This window comes from Lampetra fluviatilis, chromosome 19 (genome assembly GCF_964198595.1).
Source record: "Lampetra fluviatilis chromosome 19, kcLamFluv1.1, whole genome shotgun sequence".
Classification (NCBI taxonomy): Eukaryota; Metazoa; Chordata; class Hyperoartia; order Petromyzontiformes; family Petromyzontidae; genus Lampetra; species Lampetra fluviatilis.
This window is the reverse complement of record NC_136293.1, coordinates 4,762,004-4,774,677: the sequence shown is the minus strand read 5'-3', so window position 1 is coordinate 4,774,677 and position 12,674 is coordinate 4,762,004. Positions and strand designations below refer to the sequence as shown.

The following is a 12,674-nucleotide window of genomic DNA, read 5'->3' as shown; positions in this document are numbered from 1 at the left end:
CGCTTTGCTGTTTTCTGCTTGGGCTGCGGCTGCCACTGTTGCTGCTGCAGGCCCTGCAGAGATTGTTTCGTGGGCCCACAGGCCATAGGCGGGTTGCAAGTGGCTAAGTGTGATCAACACGGGCGTGATACTCTATGGGCCCCCCCTCCCCTCCCGCTCTCTGAAGCATCTTGTTGGGGAGGAAAATTGGTGTTTGCGGCGCGCGGCTCCAAAGCCGCCGCGTATTTTCACGTGGAAAAAGCAACAGCGGCCGGCACAAATAAACACAATCAGCCATGCAGGGAACATTTATTCATGGACGCTGGGTCAAGTCAATGTCCCTCTGCATTCGGCATTATATATATTTTGTTTGACGCTTATTTATACCACGAATAGAAGCATTACATCTTGTTTACAGGGGACATGCAGTCCCTCGCTGTGGAAGATCCGATTTGTGAGTTTGACATTCCGAGTTACTTTTTAAATTTGGCAAATTGGCATCACGACTGCAGTGAGAAATGGTTTACCCTTGCGAGTGTTGCCGCAGAGTTCACATCAAAGCAGACACCACACTGTGATTAATGACTCGAGTATTGCTGAGCGGAGATATTAATGTGTTCATTAGCGCTAGTCGTAATTAAAGCTGTGCATCGGCTCTCTAGGTGAAAGAAAAATATCTGCTCTGCCCATCCAACTCAATTAAAGTCCGAGTCCTCCCTGATAAAAACGAGCAATGGGGCATTGCTCCTCTCCATCAGCTGGTGGTGGAAATTCTATGTCCATGACATAGTGATTATAAGAACCATTGGGGATTAACTATAGGAAATTACTGAGCGAAGGGGCTGTAAAAGCTGGACTCAAGGTAAATATGCGCAAAAAAAAAGTCCCGTACAAGCGGTGGACCAGAATCACAGTGACTCGGTAAAGGGGCAAACGAGAATAGGATAGTGCTTTTGGAAAATGTAATTGAATATTAAAAGCCGACATACCATTGTGCCTAAAGAAGAAATGTTTCATTCGGTGCATATTACTCGTATTGGTATGGATCAGAAATATGACTACTGACGAAAAAAATGTAATGCAATCTTTAAGATTGTCAAGATGCGTGGAGAGCTTCATGCCTGGATTAGGGAACAAACACAAGTGGGCTTGGGCAAGGACGCATCGCCAGAAGGAATGGTCACCAACGCAGTCGGCCGGTTGCAGAATGGCAGCCAAAGGTTGGGGACGTGCGATGTGATCCGTGGCTTCGCCAGACCGCGTGGGGTAGCGGCGGCACGGGGGGGGGGGGGGAGGTCTTCATTCGGCATGGATCGTGGCTGATGATGGCGCACAGGTCGATTTCTCCAAAGAACAACTAAATGCTCTCATCTGCGCTTCGCCACCAAGCCATATATTCTAATAATTGGCAACAAAATGAGATGCGAGATGAAACGTGGTATTATAAGTCAGCAACATCTTTTTTGCAGGTTCGAATTCTGGCCAGCACCGAATGTCAACAGTGATCCATTGCATTTATTAGAACCTCGTCACCGCTTGACCTGCCACCCACATTGTATTTCGGTGCCTCCTGCATACAAGCGCGCGCGCGCTCTATTGATTAATGCATTACGAGTTTCCGTATGCTTCAGTGCTCTGTGGGGAAAATGCCCTTTAACTAATTAGCATTCACCGTTACAGTAGCCCACGGGCAATGAGCAGGTGTGGGTGCCCAGGGAATGGCTGCCAGTGTGCGAGGGAGGCTCATCAGTCAGGCGGCGCTGATCAAAAGGCGGCGCATAGTCGTCAAAGCGCACAGAGCAGCAGCCAGTGCTCGCAGGCGCAAGTGCAAGCGCCGGCAGCCACCGCCGCTCCCTTGGAATCTGATCTCCGCTTTTCTCCGGCGAGTAAGACCCCGGCTTTGTGTTTGAATGTCAGGGGGGGTGTGGGGGCTCCCGAGGGAAAGAAAGGAAAAGAAGAATAAAAAAACAAATAAAACTTGGCTTGTTGGAGAAAAAGCCACCGTGGTGATCGCGAAGAGGGAATTATTCTCGACGGTCGTGTCCAGCGGCGCAGCGGTCAGGAGCCCTCAGCTCGCAATCGGAATGCCGGTGTAGCTGTCGAGTGTGCCGGCGGTGCAACTGCCATCTTCATCACCACGGGGCTGGAGGGTTGCTGGGCTATGAAGATGGGTGGGAATTGCAAAAGGGGGGAGGGGGGGAGAGGCTTGTGTTTCATTCGTTGCACCTGATCCCACGCCAGACGTTCTACGGCCACTGATCGGAAGGCTGCGAGTTCAAATCCCAGTCGAGGGTTAACCTGACCCCCCCCCCCCCCTCTGCATCCTGCTGCAATCAATTGAGTGCCACTTGCTGAAGAGCCCTGTGGAGGGATTGTAGAATATGATGTGTTTCTGTGGCACAACCCTTAAACACGTTGGAGGGATAATGTAGAATATTCGCCATTGGCGTATTGCTGCCAGTGGAATTGAGTAATGCCCCATGCTCATTAGAGCAGGGAGACATTTTCACATTATCTGTTAGCCTAACATTCGTGCCAACAGAACATGTGGTTTCATTAAACACTGTTGCTGAGAAGCTAAACTGGTGGCTTGGGATAATCCAGCGGCGTTTGTTGCTAAGGTAGAACCCCGCGGGTCTTGGTGAAATCCCTCAACAAATCAATAAAATCTCTGGACTTGTCAGTTACCACTCTACCTGGAACATTTTCTGTCCAAAGGGGGCAAGTCCTGAAATAAACGATGCTTGTTTTTCAGCAATTCTCTCCAGAATAAATATCTTCAAAACCAAATGTGTAAAAATATAATTGGCCTAAGTCATTGACATACAACTCTTAACACCATTTTTTATGAGAACAAAATGCTTTGAATGCATTGATATAAAAAAGAAACCCACAAATTAGTTTTGAAAGGGTCATTTAATAAGAACTTTCCCAGTGGCGCACCCGCACCTGGGTTTTTATTACACAGCGCAATTCTAATTGTGTACATGAATAATTCATGTGTTTGATTTTGATATTAATAGTGAGCGTTAGACTGGTGAAATGCAACACAGCGATGTAGGAAGGGTTCTCTAAATGCTGCATTGTACCAAAACTGTGTGCGTGCGTGTGCACCCGTGCGTGTGTGCGCGCGCGTGCGTGTGCACCCGTGCGTGTGTTTGTGCGTGTGTGCGCACGCGCGCACGCACGTGTGCATGAGGTCAGCATTGTCTCTTGTCCCTTGGGAATCGCACTTCGCTCGGGAAAGATGCTTACCTCGGATAATTGCGGCAAAAGCTTTTGGCAGCAACAGCGTGCAATTCACACCAAATTAATGGCTAATGGCCATTTACAATCGTATTGCCGTCCGCGGCTCGCCATTAGACAACGCACTGGGCCCGTGGACGTCCGTGAAATGAATGTGGCACGCAATTGCATTCATTTTTGCCAATCGTGGAACGAACAAAAGGGGAGGTGGCATTAAACGTGGTGACATGGGCCGCCACAAACAAGCATGCTGCTCCCCCGCCGTGGCGAGCCGCCGTGGCGAGCCGCCGTGGCGAGCCGCCGTGGCGAGCCGCCGTGGCGAGCCGCCGTGGCGAGCCGCCGTGGCGAGCCGCCGTGGCGAGCCGCCGTGGCGAGCCGCCGTGGCGAGCCGCCGTGGCGAGCCGCCGTGGCGAGCCGCCGTGGCGAGCCGCCGTGGCGAGCCGCCGTGGCGAGCCGCCGTGGCGAGCCGCCGTGGCGAGCCGCCGTGGCGAGCCGCCGTGGCGAGCCGCCGTGGCGAGCCGCCGTGGCGAGCCGCCGTGGCGAGCCGCCGTGGCGAGCCGCCGTGGCGAGCCGCCGTGGCGAGCCGCCGTGGCGAGCCGCCGTGGCGAGCCGCCGTGGCGAGCCGCCGTGGCGAGCCGCCGTGGCGAGCCGCCGTGGCGAGCCGCCGTGGCGAGCCGCCGTGGCGAGCCGCCGTGGCGAGCCGCCGTGGCGAGCCGCCGTGGCGAGCCGCCGTGGCGAGCCGCCGTGGCGAGCCGCCGTGGCGAGCCGCCGTGGCGAGCCGCCGTGGCGAGCCGCCGTGGCGAGCCGCCGTGGCGAGCCGCCGTGGCGAGCCGCCGTGGCGAGCCGCCGTGGCGAGCCGCCGTGGCGAGCCGCCGTGGCGAGCCGCCGTGGCGAGCCGCCGTGGCGACCGAGTTTCCCCGTGCCCGGTGTCGCTCGGCGAAAAACGTCGGGATGAATGCATCGGCTGTTTGTTTGTTTGCACGCTCGCTACGCACTTGCGCCCGTAGCGTTTATCCGAGCCGCAGTTCCAGCGCTCGAGCAGAGGCTTTGGGGAAGAGCGATCCCTACCACCCAATCTCCGCGTTTGGTGGAAACGTTTTTTTGTGCTTTTGATGCCCACGCCCCGAATAACCGTCGTTGTGCGTTTTGGGACATTGGAAGAGACCCCGGGGTTCACGGCGTTGGAACGAAGGTTTTTGATTAATCACTTTCCTAGAGATACAGCTTTGATTGGGGAAATTAGGGATTCGAGAGGGGCTTGTAATGAATCGCACCATTGATTTATGTGCATGAAGTTATTCATTTAATAGATGGTATACGTAATTGGTTGCTCAGCAATCGTAGAGCACGGGGTGGTGTGTGCTCCTTGTCCAGATGGTGATTCCTCTCTACTGTTTGGTTATTCCTCCTGACAAATCAACCGGAATGCAACCAGTCTTATCAGATCTCGAAAGCTTAAGCCCATGTCGTGCTCAAATGAGTGACCCCCATGCATAGCAGGTGTTATAGGTTGCGGGGCTACACGGTCAGAAGCAGAGGGAAATGTGGCGCAAACCATTTTTGTACTGTACTTCTATGCTCTCCTGCCTTCAACCTACACTAACCAGCATGGTGAAGGATGGTCAAATAACCTCCGCGAAATGCACGGTGTGTGGCGGTGCGCATGCACACACGTTGGTGCTTAAAGTGAAACTTCTTAAACAAGCATTGGCGAGATGCTCCTGTCCATTGCAAGCCCTGAGTCGATTGTTTCAGTTTCCACGTTCCCTTGCAAGGGGCCAGTCTATCCAAAGGATGACCGTTGTTAATTGCCCGTAAAATGGTGTTCATTTAATTAACCACGGATGAAAGATTATGGGTTTAGTCATCCCCCAGGCCTGGATTTGAACTCATGATCTCCAATTGTGGGTCGGGCACTCTGCCGCGCAGTGCCATATATTCAGATGCCACTTGGGGTAATTTTTTGTTGGTGCAAATTGCACAACCGTTACGTAAATTTTGTAGTGTTTTGTGCCTTTGGGGTTAATGACCACACGTGGAATTGCAGTGGCACCTGTACCAGGCTAGGTGCACTTTGAGGCTCTGGAGTGGTGAAGGCTCACTGGCCGGAGGTCATGGGGGACAGTCTGGTTGTTATGGCTTCAGAGGCCACAAACACGCGCACATAACAACAACAACAACCACAGCTGCCACAGAGTGGCGGTGACATCACAACAGGGCTTGTGCCAGGTTCGGTGCACGTTTTGAGGCCTCGTGAAGTGTGGAAGGCTGGCTGGCAGGAGGTCACGGGACTACGCCAGATGCCCCCCCCCCCGTATAGCCTTTACAGACTGTTGAGGCAAGTCCTGTTAGCAAGCACCTATAAAGGCTGGCACGGCATACGGAGGGGGTGGGTGGTCAGCGCCATGCCCGGCCGCCTTTGTCTCCCCAGTGGCGATGTTTACACATCACAGTAGGTACTCATTTGAGGCTAAGTTGACCGAGGGGAGGCCCAGAACCGATTCAGAAAATTATCACTGGTATTGACCATGAGCGGGAATGGAACTTGGGTCGTTGGGTTCATAGCGCAGCATCCGAACCATCGCACGACCACTCCTCACAGGTGCCACACACGCACAAAAGCAAACAAGCAAGCACGCAAGCACGCACGGTATCACTCGCTTGCGGCAGCGGTGCCAGGCGCTGGCTGCCGGCTCGCACTGCCACCTGGCGATGCAGGGTGCAGTCCCCGTGCCCGTCACACATTCATCCACTCCATCAATACGACGACAACACGCCGCACTCGGCGAGCACGCAGCGTCACCTTGACGAAGCGACTCCGACCGCAGCCAACGAGGCATGCCGCACATCCGCTTGTGTGCGCCGCCTGTAGTAGCCGCACACCTCTGAGGGATGATGGGCTAAGTCGACCGGGATTTGAATTCGCAGCGCCTCGTTGTTTCACGCTATTCAAGTCGCTCTCAATGCAGTGATGTCACTCGGGTGCACGTTATGGTGGCACGCTTGACCCGAACTTTAATGGGGGTTTTTACCCCCCCCCCCCCTCTTTTCAACTCTTTAAACTCGGGTTGCCTCGATGTGGCGATACCACGATAAATTGTGCGATTTAAGGTCCGGGATAATCGTCTCGTCCATTTTCTAAAATATCACTCTGTCATCGATGTATTTTTTGGGTACGAATATACTTCCTGGCAAAAATGTTGTAAGATAACAAACACAGTAAGTAGATGAAGTTCTAAATACATATCTCTCGTCCGTTAAACATGCAAGTATTCCATCACAATTCCGAATAAGCCGAGACTATTTTAGTAAATGTTATTATTTCATGCGTAACTGACAGCATGTGATGTCTAAGCGTTAAAAGATTATAAAGTGACAATTATTAGAAGGCTTATGGCAGGGCTTATATTGAACGATGTGTGCATTTGAAGAGCTTTAAAGTTTTCTTCATGCATAGAGAAAGGACAGCAGAATGCATTGGCTGCAGTTGCCCTCACTTTGCCAAGGTAACACATTCGTTTCGCGAGTGTGAAACGTCGTAATTGCTTACAATGAAAATGTAAAATGCATTTGCATATTTATGGGAAACAAAGCTTTGCAATAATCGTCAGATCCCGAAAACTGATATGATGTCTCAAACGACGTTGCGGCAAATCTACTTTGAACTCGGACCCTACTTTAAACATCGGGCAATCAAATCTGTAAATTAATCATAAAAAATCTGACCGTAGCAGAAATTACTGTAGATACATATCTATCATGCAGACACAGCCCGGACAGTCTCGACGAGCTCGGCGAAGTGTGCTTGCGACGACCTGCGCTTAAAGAGCGCTCGCTCGCTCGCACGCGCCACCATTCCCGCCGCAGGTTAACGAGGAGGAGTGCGGCGGCGAGGAGGAGCTGGGGGTCGGGGCCAGCGGGGGCACGGGCAGCCACGGGCGGGTGGCCGACGGCATCCTGGGCACGGCCGACCCCAACGCCCACACGAACCAGGCGTTCGTGTCCGAGAGCAGCTCGGCGCAGAGCTCCCCGCCCTACGAGCAGCCGCAGTCGCCCGTCAGCCCGCCGCCCCCATCGTCGTCGCAGCCGCCGCCGTCGTCGCCGCTGTTGTCACCGCCGGCGCCCTGCAGCGAGCCGCCGTCCCCGCTGCCCCCCGTGGAGTCCCCGGAGCCTTACGCCCGCGCCCGTGAGTCATCTCCAGGAGCGGCCTTGCGGGCGTGCGCGTTGGTGGCGCCCGTATGCTCGCAGAACATTGCCCAGCTCGTGTTATACTGCTCTCACCCAGACGACTCTGTTAGACCACAGACATAGGGTGCGTGCATTTGTACGTGTGCTCGAGCTTGTGTGTACGTGTGTGTGTGCGTTGTGCAGTGGCGGGCGCAGTGGAGGTGGAGAGGGTGTGCGTGGGCAGCCCGGACTCTTCTCCGTGTCATGTGGAGATCCGCTCCGTCCTCCCCGAGCTCAACGAACCCCCGCAGTCTGACAACAAGCTCTGAACCCGGGGGGAAGGGGGTGGGAGGGGCAGCGGGGTGGGAGGGGGGGGTATTGGTTGCACAGAAAGGTGATATTGGGAGCTACACATCCCTTAATTAATTTCTTCTCTAACTCCCCAGCACACACTCCTGGTTTCCACATCAATCTGCCTCGTCTATTCCCGCATCCAGTTCCACGCGTCCGCTCAAGGGCTGAAGGTGGAGGCGTATAAGTCGCGGGGCTTGGGAACTAAGCCCCTTAATGTGAGTGGTGGGTGAGAAAATGGGGAGTTGTAATTTGGAAGGGGCATATATAGACAGGGTGGTGGTGGTAACACCGTGTGACAGCTGTAGGCTGTTTCACAGTGAGTGGGAAGCTTTTAGTTATTTTGGGTGGAAAGGTGCATAATTTTATTCAGGGCGAATGGTAGCCCTCCGATCGGCCTTGGGGAATAGCGGGAGAAAAATCCCGAACCGTAAAGTTACTGAGAAACAACACATTAGCTCCAATTGGTTTTTCAGGCTTGGTGAAGACACTTCATGACAATTAAACGGCTACAATTCCTGTTTTAAAGACGACTCAATGTATGCATGCCATTTAAATGACATTTTAGTTTGCTGCTTTTTAGTTCACAATTCTGCTCATGATTAAATACTATTCATGGAACACTGGATCAATTGTAAGCCCTTTAAATATGATTTTCAATGTCATGGTAATGTCACAGCGGTCGAACGTACAATATCTTGGGTATCGTAACAATAATGTAATTCATTTGTTCTAATCTTTTTTTACATAGCGCATTCAATATGCAAATTAAACACCAAATTTAGCTTGTGGTTCACTGCAGGTAAACCATAAATGCATAAATAACTATAAACGAGTGATCGAGGCCTTGCGATGAATTGAATTGGAAAGACACATAATGTGCTGTTCTTAGGAAATTCTATTGATATCAAAATACGAAGCACCTTAAGATTAATTGACACAATCGTGACAAAAGGTGAATCTAAAAAATGATGAGTCTTTTGTAAGTTGCAATTTTATACTCATTAACCGGCATAGGTAATGACCTATTTTTACATTTCTTTGATCCAAAATCGTGTGAAAGATTCAAATTACCTTCTCAATGTATTACAACTTGACATGACAATGGAGCTGCGTTTATTTTTTATTATAAGCAGTTCCTCAATCAACACTGAACGGTTTGTTTCTTTCAATCCTTGATTTTTGTCCCTAGCCCACATGCACGCAATATTGTTTAATGTATTCATACCTGCAGCAGTCCTGTCAAGTGTCAGCCAAGGCTCGTCTCTGTCGGCAGAATGAATGACGACTCAAGACGGAATCTAGCCCAGGTCACAACCTCCTCTGAACATGTACACGATGCAGCAGCAGCAGCAGCAGACAAGACTCACTGTGCTCAGCCCGTTTCCCAAGAGCAGGGCAATGGGTGTGCCGATGTACCGTCATACGGCTGCGTTAACTTTATTCCGTGCTCTCGAACCGCTTGACAAATGGGCACGCAAGCGCCGGGATTTCGTCGGAAGCGAAGCCGACGCTTGCCTAGTGGGGTCTAGCAACGTGTGTGACGTGCTATCCGAACCTATTATTTGTCACGGTTAATAATGCACGAGCAGCCAGGAAGCGCTGCAGCCAGAGCGTGCAATCCGCAATCGGAAGCAAGTTCAAATCCCGGTCAGAGCCATTCATCCCTCGGGGATAGATTAAATAAGAACCACTTCATGGGAAGTCAATGGTGGTTGTCTTTTGGGTGTGCCTGGGCCCTGGCATGAGAATGTGAAATTCTTATCACGGGCTTCGTGCTGTGAATGGAAGTGCGCACTGGCCCTTGCTCAGTTAAGTGACGTAAACCACTTTGAACGATTCAAATGACCTGCTTGCTTTAAACATCCACTTGCAGGACCATCAGGTACGATTGCAGACTGTGGATGCCTCCGAGCATTCTGCATCAAGGCAAGGTGGTTGGCCGTTCGTTTCCCAGGAATGTGGTTAATTTGTGCTCTGCACAGACCGTTATCCCCTGGTGCAATGAATGTGAGTTGCACCCAGATGCCAAATGGGGAGAGTTGCTGCGAGGTACAGACCCCTCCAGTGGGAGGGGGGGGGTGTTCTATTGAGATCTCCCATCGGGTCTGCACGTGGATCTCGAAAATGTACCGGCTGTTTCGGTACTATCGCAACAAAAGCTGGTACGCCCCCCCCCCCACCGCTCCATATTTGCTCAAGTCTCTTAGTCTCTAAGGATATACACACACACAGATGTCAGTGGCTTGCTGTATTTCTTTTTTTAATATTGATCAAGGTGCATTGTGGTTCTTGAATCATTGGGGTTAAATATGAATATGTATTATATTTTTGAGACAGCATTTACCAATGCGGTTACATACTGGTGATGGTGTAAATTACAAAACGCTTTATGAATGAAGATCAGTCTTCTCTCTCTCTCTCTCTATATATATTTTTCTCCTGTGGCTCTTTCCATACGAAATACAGTACTGTATCTAGACGATGTGTAATAATGTAGGATTACTTCAAATCGTGTCCATTGTGCTGTTTGCTATGCAGCATGAACTCTCGTGTTGCTTTACCCCTCGCCGAGGATGTGCTGTGTAAATCAGCAGACAAAAATCAATCCATCGGCATCCGCAGAACCCTCCGGTATTGTAACAAAAAATCATGTTGTCCCTTATCTGTTGTTCTTTTTTCAACAAATGGTGCACACGTTTCCACTTCGCTGTGTACACACTTACATAACGGTTACTGAGCACGGCGTTCTTTCCAGCGCTTTGTGTCTCAAAATGACAACTCCAGAAGGCAATGCCTCGATTGTGGTTTTCATATCTAGCTGTCCGACGTGTTCCCGGATTGTACAGCGTGTTTTCCATCATGATGTCTGACGTTTAACAACGTGTGCCGGGAACTTCTTCAGTTTCAGATTAAAAAAAAACACATCGCAGAACTACACGGCACAACCACACAATCCAACGTAGTTGTATTTCATATGGATCTGGTCCACCGGTCTGAATACTTCAGTTTTCACCTTCCAATTGTGTAGGTCATTTAGTTTCCAGTTGCATTTGCACTGAGTTGAAGAGTTTGCACAGCACTGTTGATGAACCCAAATGTTTCCATGCATGGATCTCTTGTACAAACGCAGATAACATTGGGGAGTAGCAGCGCCACACTCCCATCACGCCGTCTCGGGAGACGAGCGAGTGGAGTGGCAATCACCTCCATTGGCAGCCCTGAGTGAGCAGTGGACTATCTACATTCCCATGGAAGGGGCCAGTCTCTCCACAAGACGGCCACTGTTGATTTCCCACATGACTGCTCATTTTATAAACCCAACAAGGAGTGGTGGGAGAGGTCGCTGGTTCGATCTTCCGGCACGGCAGTAGAAACAATGGCCTTGTTTCTTAAATCCCGCCCCCCCACCTCTGTCCACCCAGTGGAAAGGTGCACCACAGTCGATCGTCAGGTCGTATTTGGTGCGGTAAAGTGAGGGTGCTCCCACTTTCGAAGGCATCTGGACAGCGTGAATGAGTAGGCCAAAATATCACCTGGAGGTCCCTCTAGTGGCGGCCCTTATGTGAGCAGTGGCAGTAATTGCAAGGTTTCAACCTGCACTTATTCGAGTGATGGGCTGAAGTGACCCCTAATTGGGATTTATACTATTGCGAATGCATTCAATCCGCTAAACAGTGCCTCCTTGGTCCGGTCACATGAAAGCACGATCATTCACCTCAATAGGCTGTCTGCCTGACTTTGACGAATCGCCGGGGGAGACTATTGAAGCAGACGACCAGCGCCGCAGCCCGGGCCATTATTTCACACTCGGCACTTTGGATGGGTTTCATAACGACCGAGGCATGGAGGCAGCAGATGGTTCGGTGCGTAATTCGCCCAAATGTCGCCAGTTATGTCACCAGTTATGTCAACTTGCCATGGGCGTGTAAACATTGAGGGAGAGCGGCAATTGCCCCACAAGTTTTGGACTGGAGTGCAGCGACGCCATATGCGGTGTCTCACCGCTTGGATTCTCGATATGGCGCACCGTGGCTGCTTGGCCCCCAAAACTTAAAGATTGCTGGTTGGAGCCTCTTTTAGTCTCACTGCCCTCGTTTTTACCCCTTCCCCACTGGCACGTACGAGCTGAAACCAGTGTGGCGCCCTCACGACTGTCAGAGGCGATCAATCCACTCGCCAGACATCTGGCTCTGGCTCGGGGCCAAGCAGGGCCAGAGAGATGGGATTAATAATCGTCGTCATAACACGCCTAGCAATGCGTGTGGCGTTTGGCGGCACGGCTTGGGTAACGCAGTGGGGAAAGATAGCCCTGGCCACTCCGGCCCCAGAGCAGCTTGAGTTGAAGAGTGGGATAGGAGAGGGATTTGAGTCCTACAAGTGGCTTTGGTGAGCAACACAGAAAACGCTTCTGCACAGTCACCATTGACAGTAGTTGGCATTTAGGCACCACTTTTTGGGACGTTAGTGATTTTTAACTGGTGTCAAACTGGACCCTCCTTCGCACAGGATTGTGCAACTTCAACCAATTGTTCAGGACTGCCAGCATAATCGGCCGTTTCCAAAATTTAACGTTGTTTAATGTCCCCGCATTGTCATTAATTTCAAGTCTGTTGCAATTTTCTGTAAAAAAAAAAGTGTTGCTTCGGTGCATTGATACGTGAGTATAACAGGGTGTTTTTACTCTCAATGTAAGGAAAGTTTCTAATCACTTGTATTCTTAGCATTAATTGGGGGTTTATAATTAAGTCTCACTGGAATTTGGTGCGGTTGGATCAGAATCTCGCATGCCTCGTGTGCTCTGAAAAAAAAGCCGGCATTGTCCAAAGCATTATTCGCCTTACATTTCCCGTTTCGGAGTGGCAGACAGGCACTGGCTAGCACACCAGTTCGATTCCCAGCCACAGCAACAACAAAAAAAAATCAGTGGC

The 12,674-nt window shown here is 51.1% G+C and overlaps 1 protein-coding gene across 1 annotated transcript in view; it reads left to right on the top strand.

The window, feature by feature from the left end:
- The window catches only part of LOC144937562 (RING finger protein 150-like), a 147,291-nt gene extending 139,560 nt beyond the window's left edge, over positions 1–7,731 (top strand). The window contains exons 6-7 of the mRNA XM_078864848.1: positions 7,093–7,411; positions 7,597–7,731. Of these exons, the coding sequence (XP_078720974.1) occupies positions 7,093–7,411; positions 7,597–7,721 (444 nt within the window). The 3' untranslated portion in view covers positions 7,722–7,731. The remainder of the gene's footprint in view (positions 1–7,092; positions 7,412–7,596) is intronic.
- Positions 7,732–12,674: the final 4,943 nt, after the last annotated feature.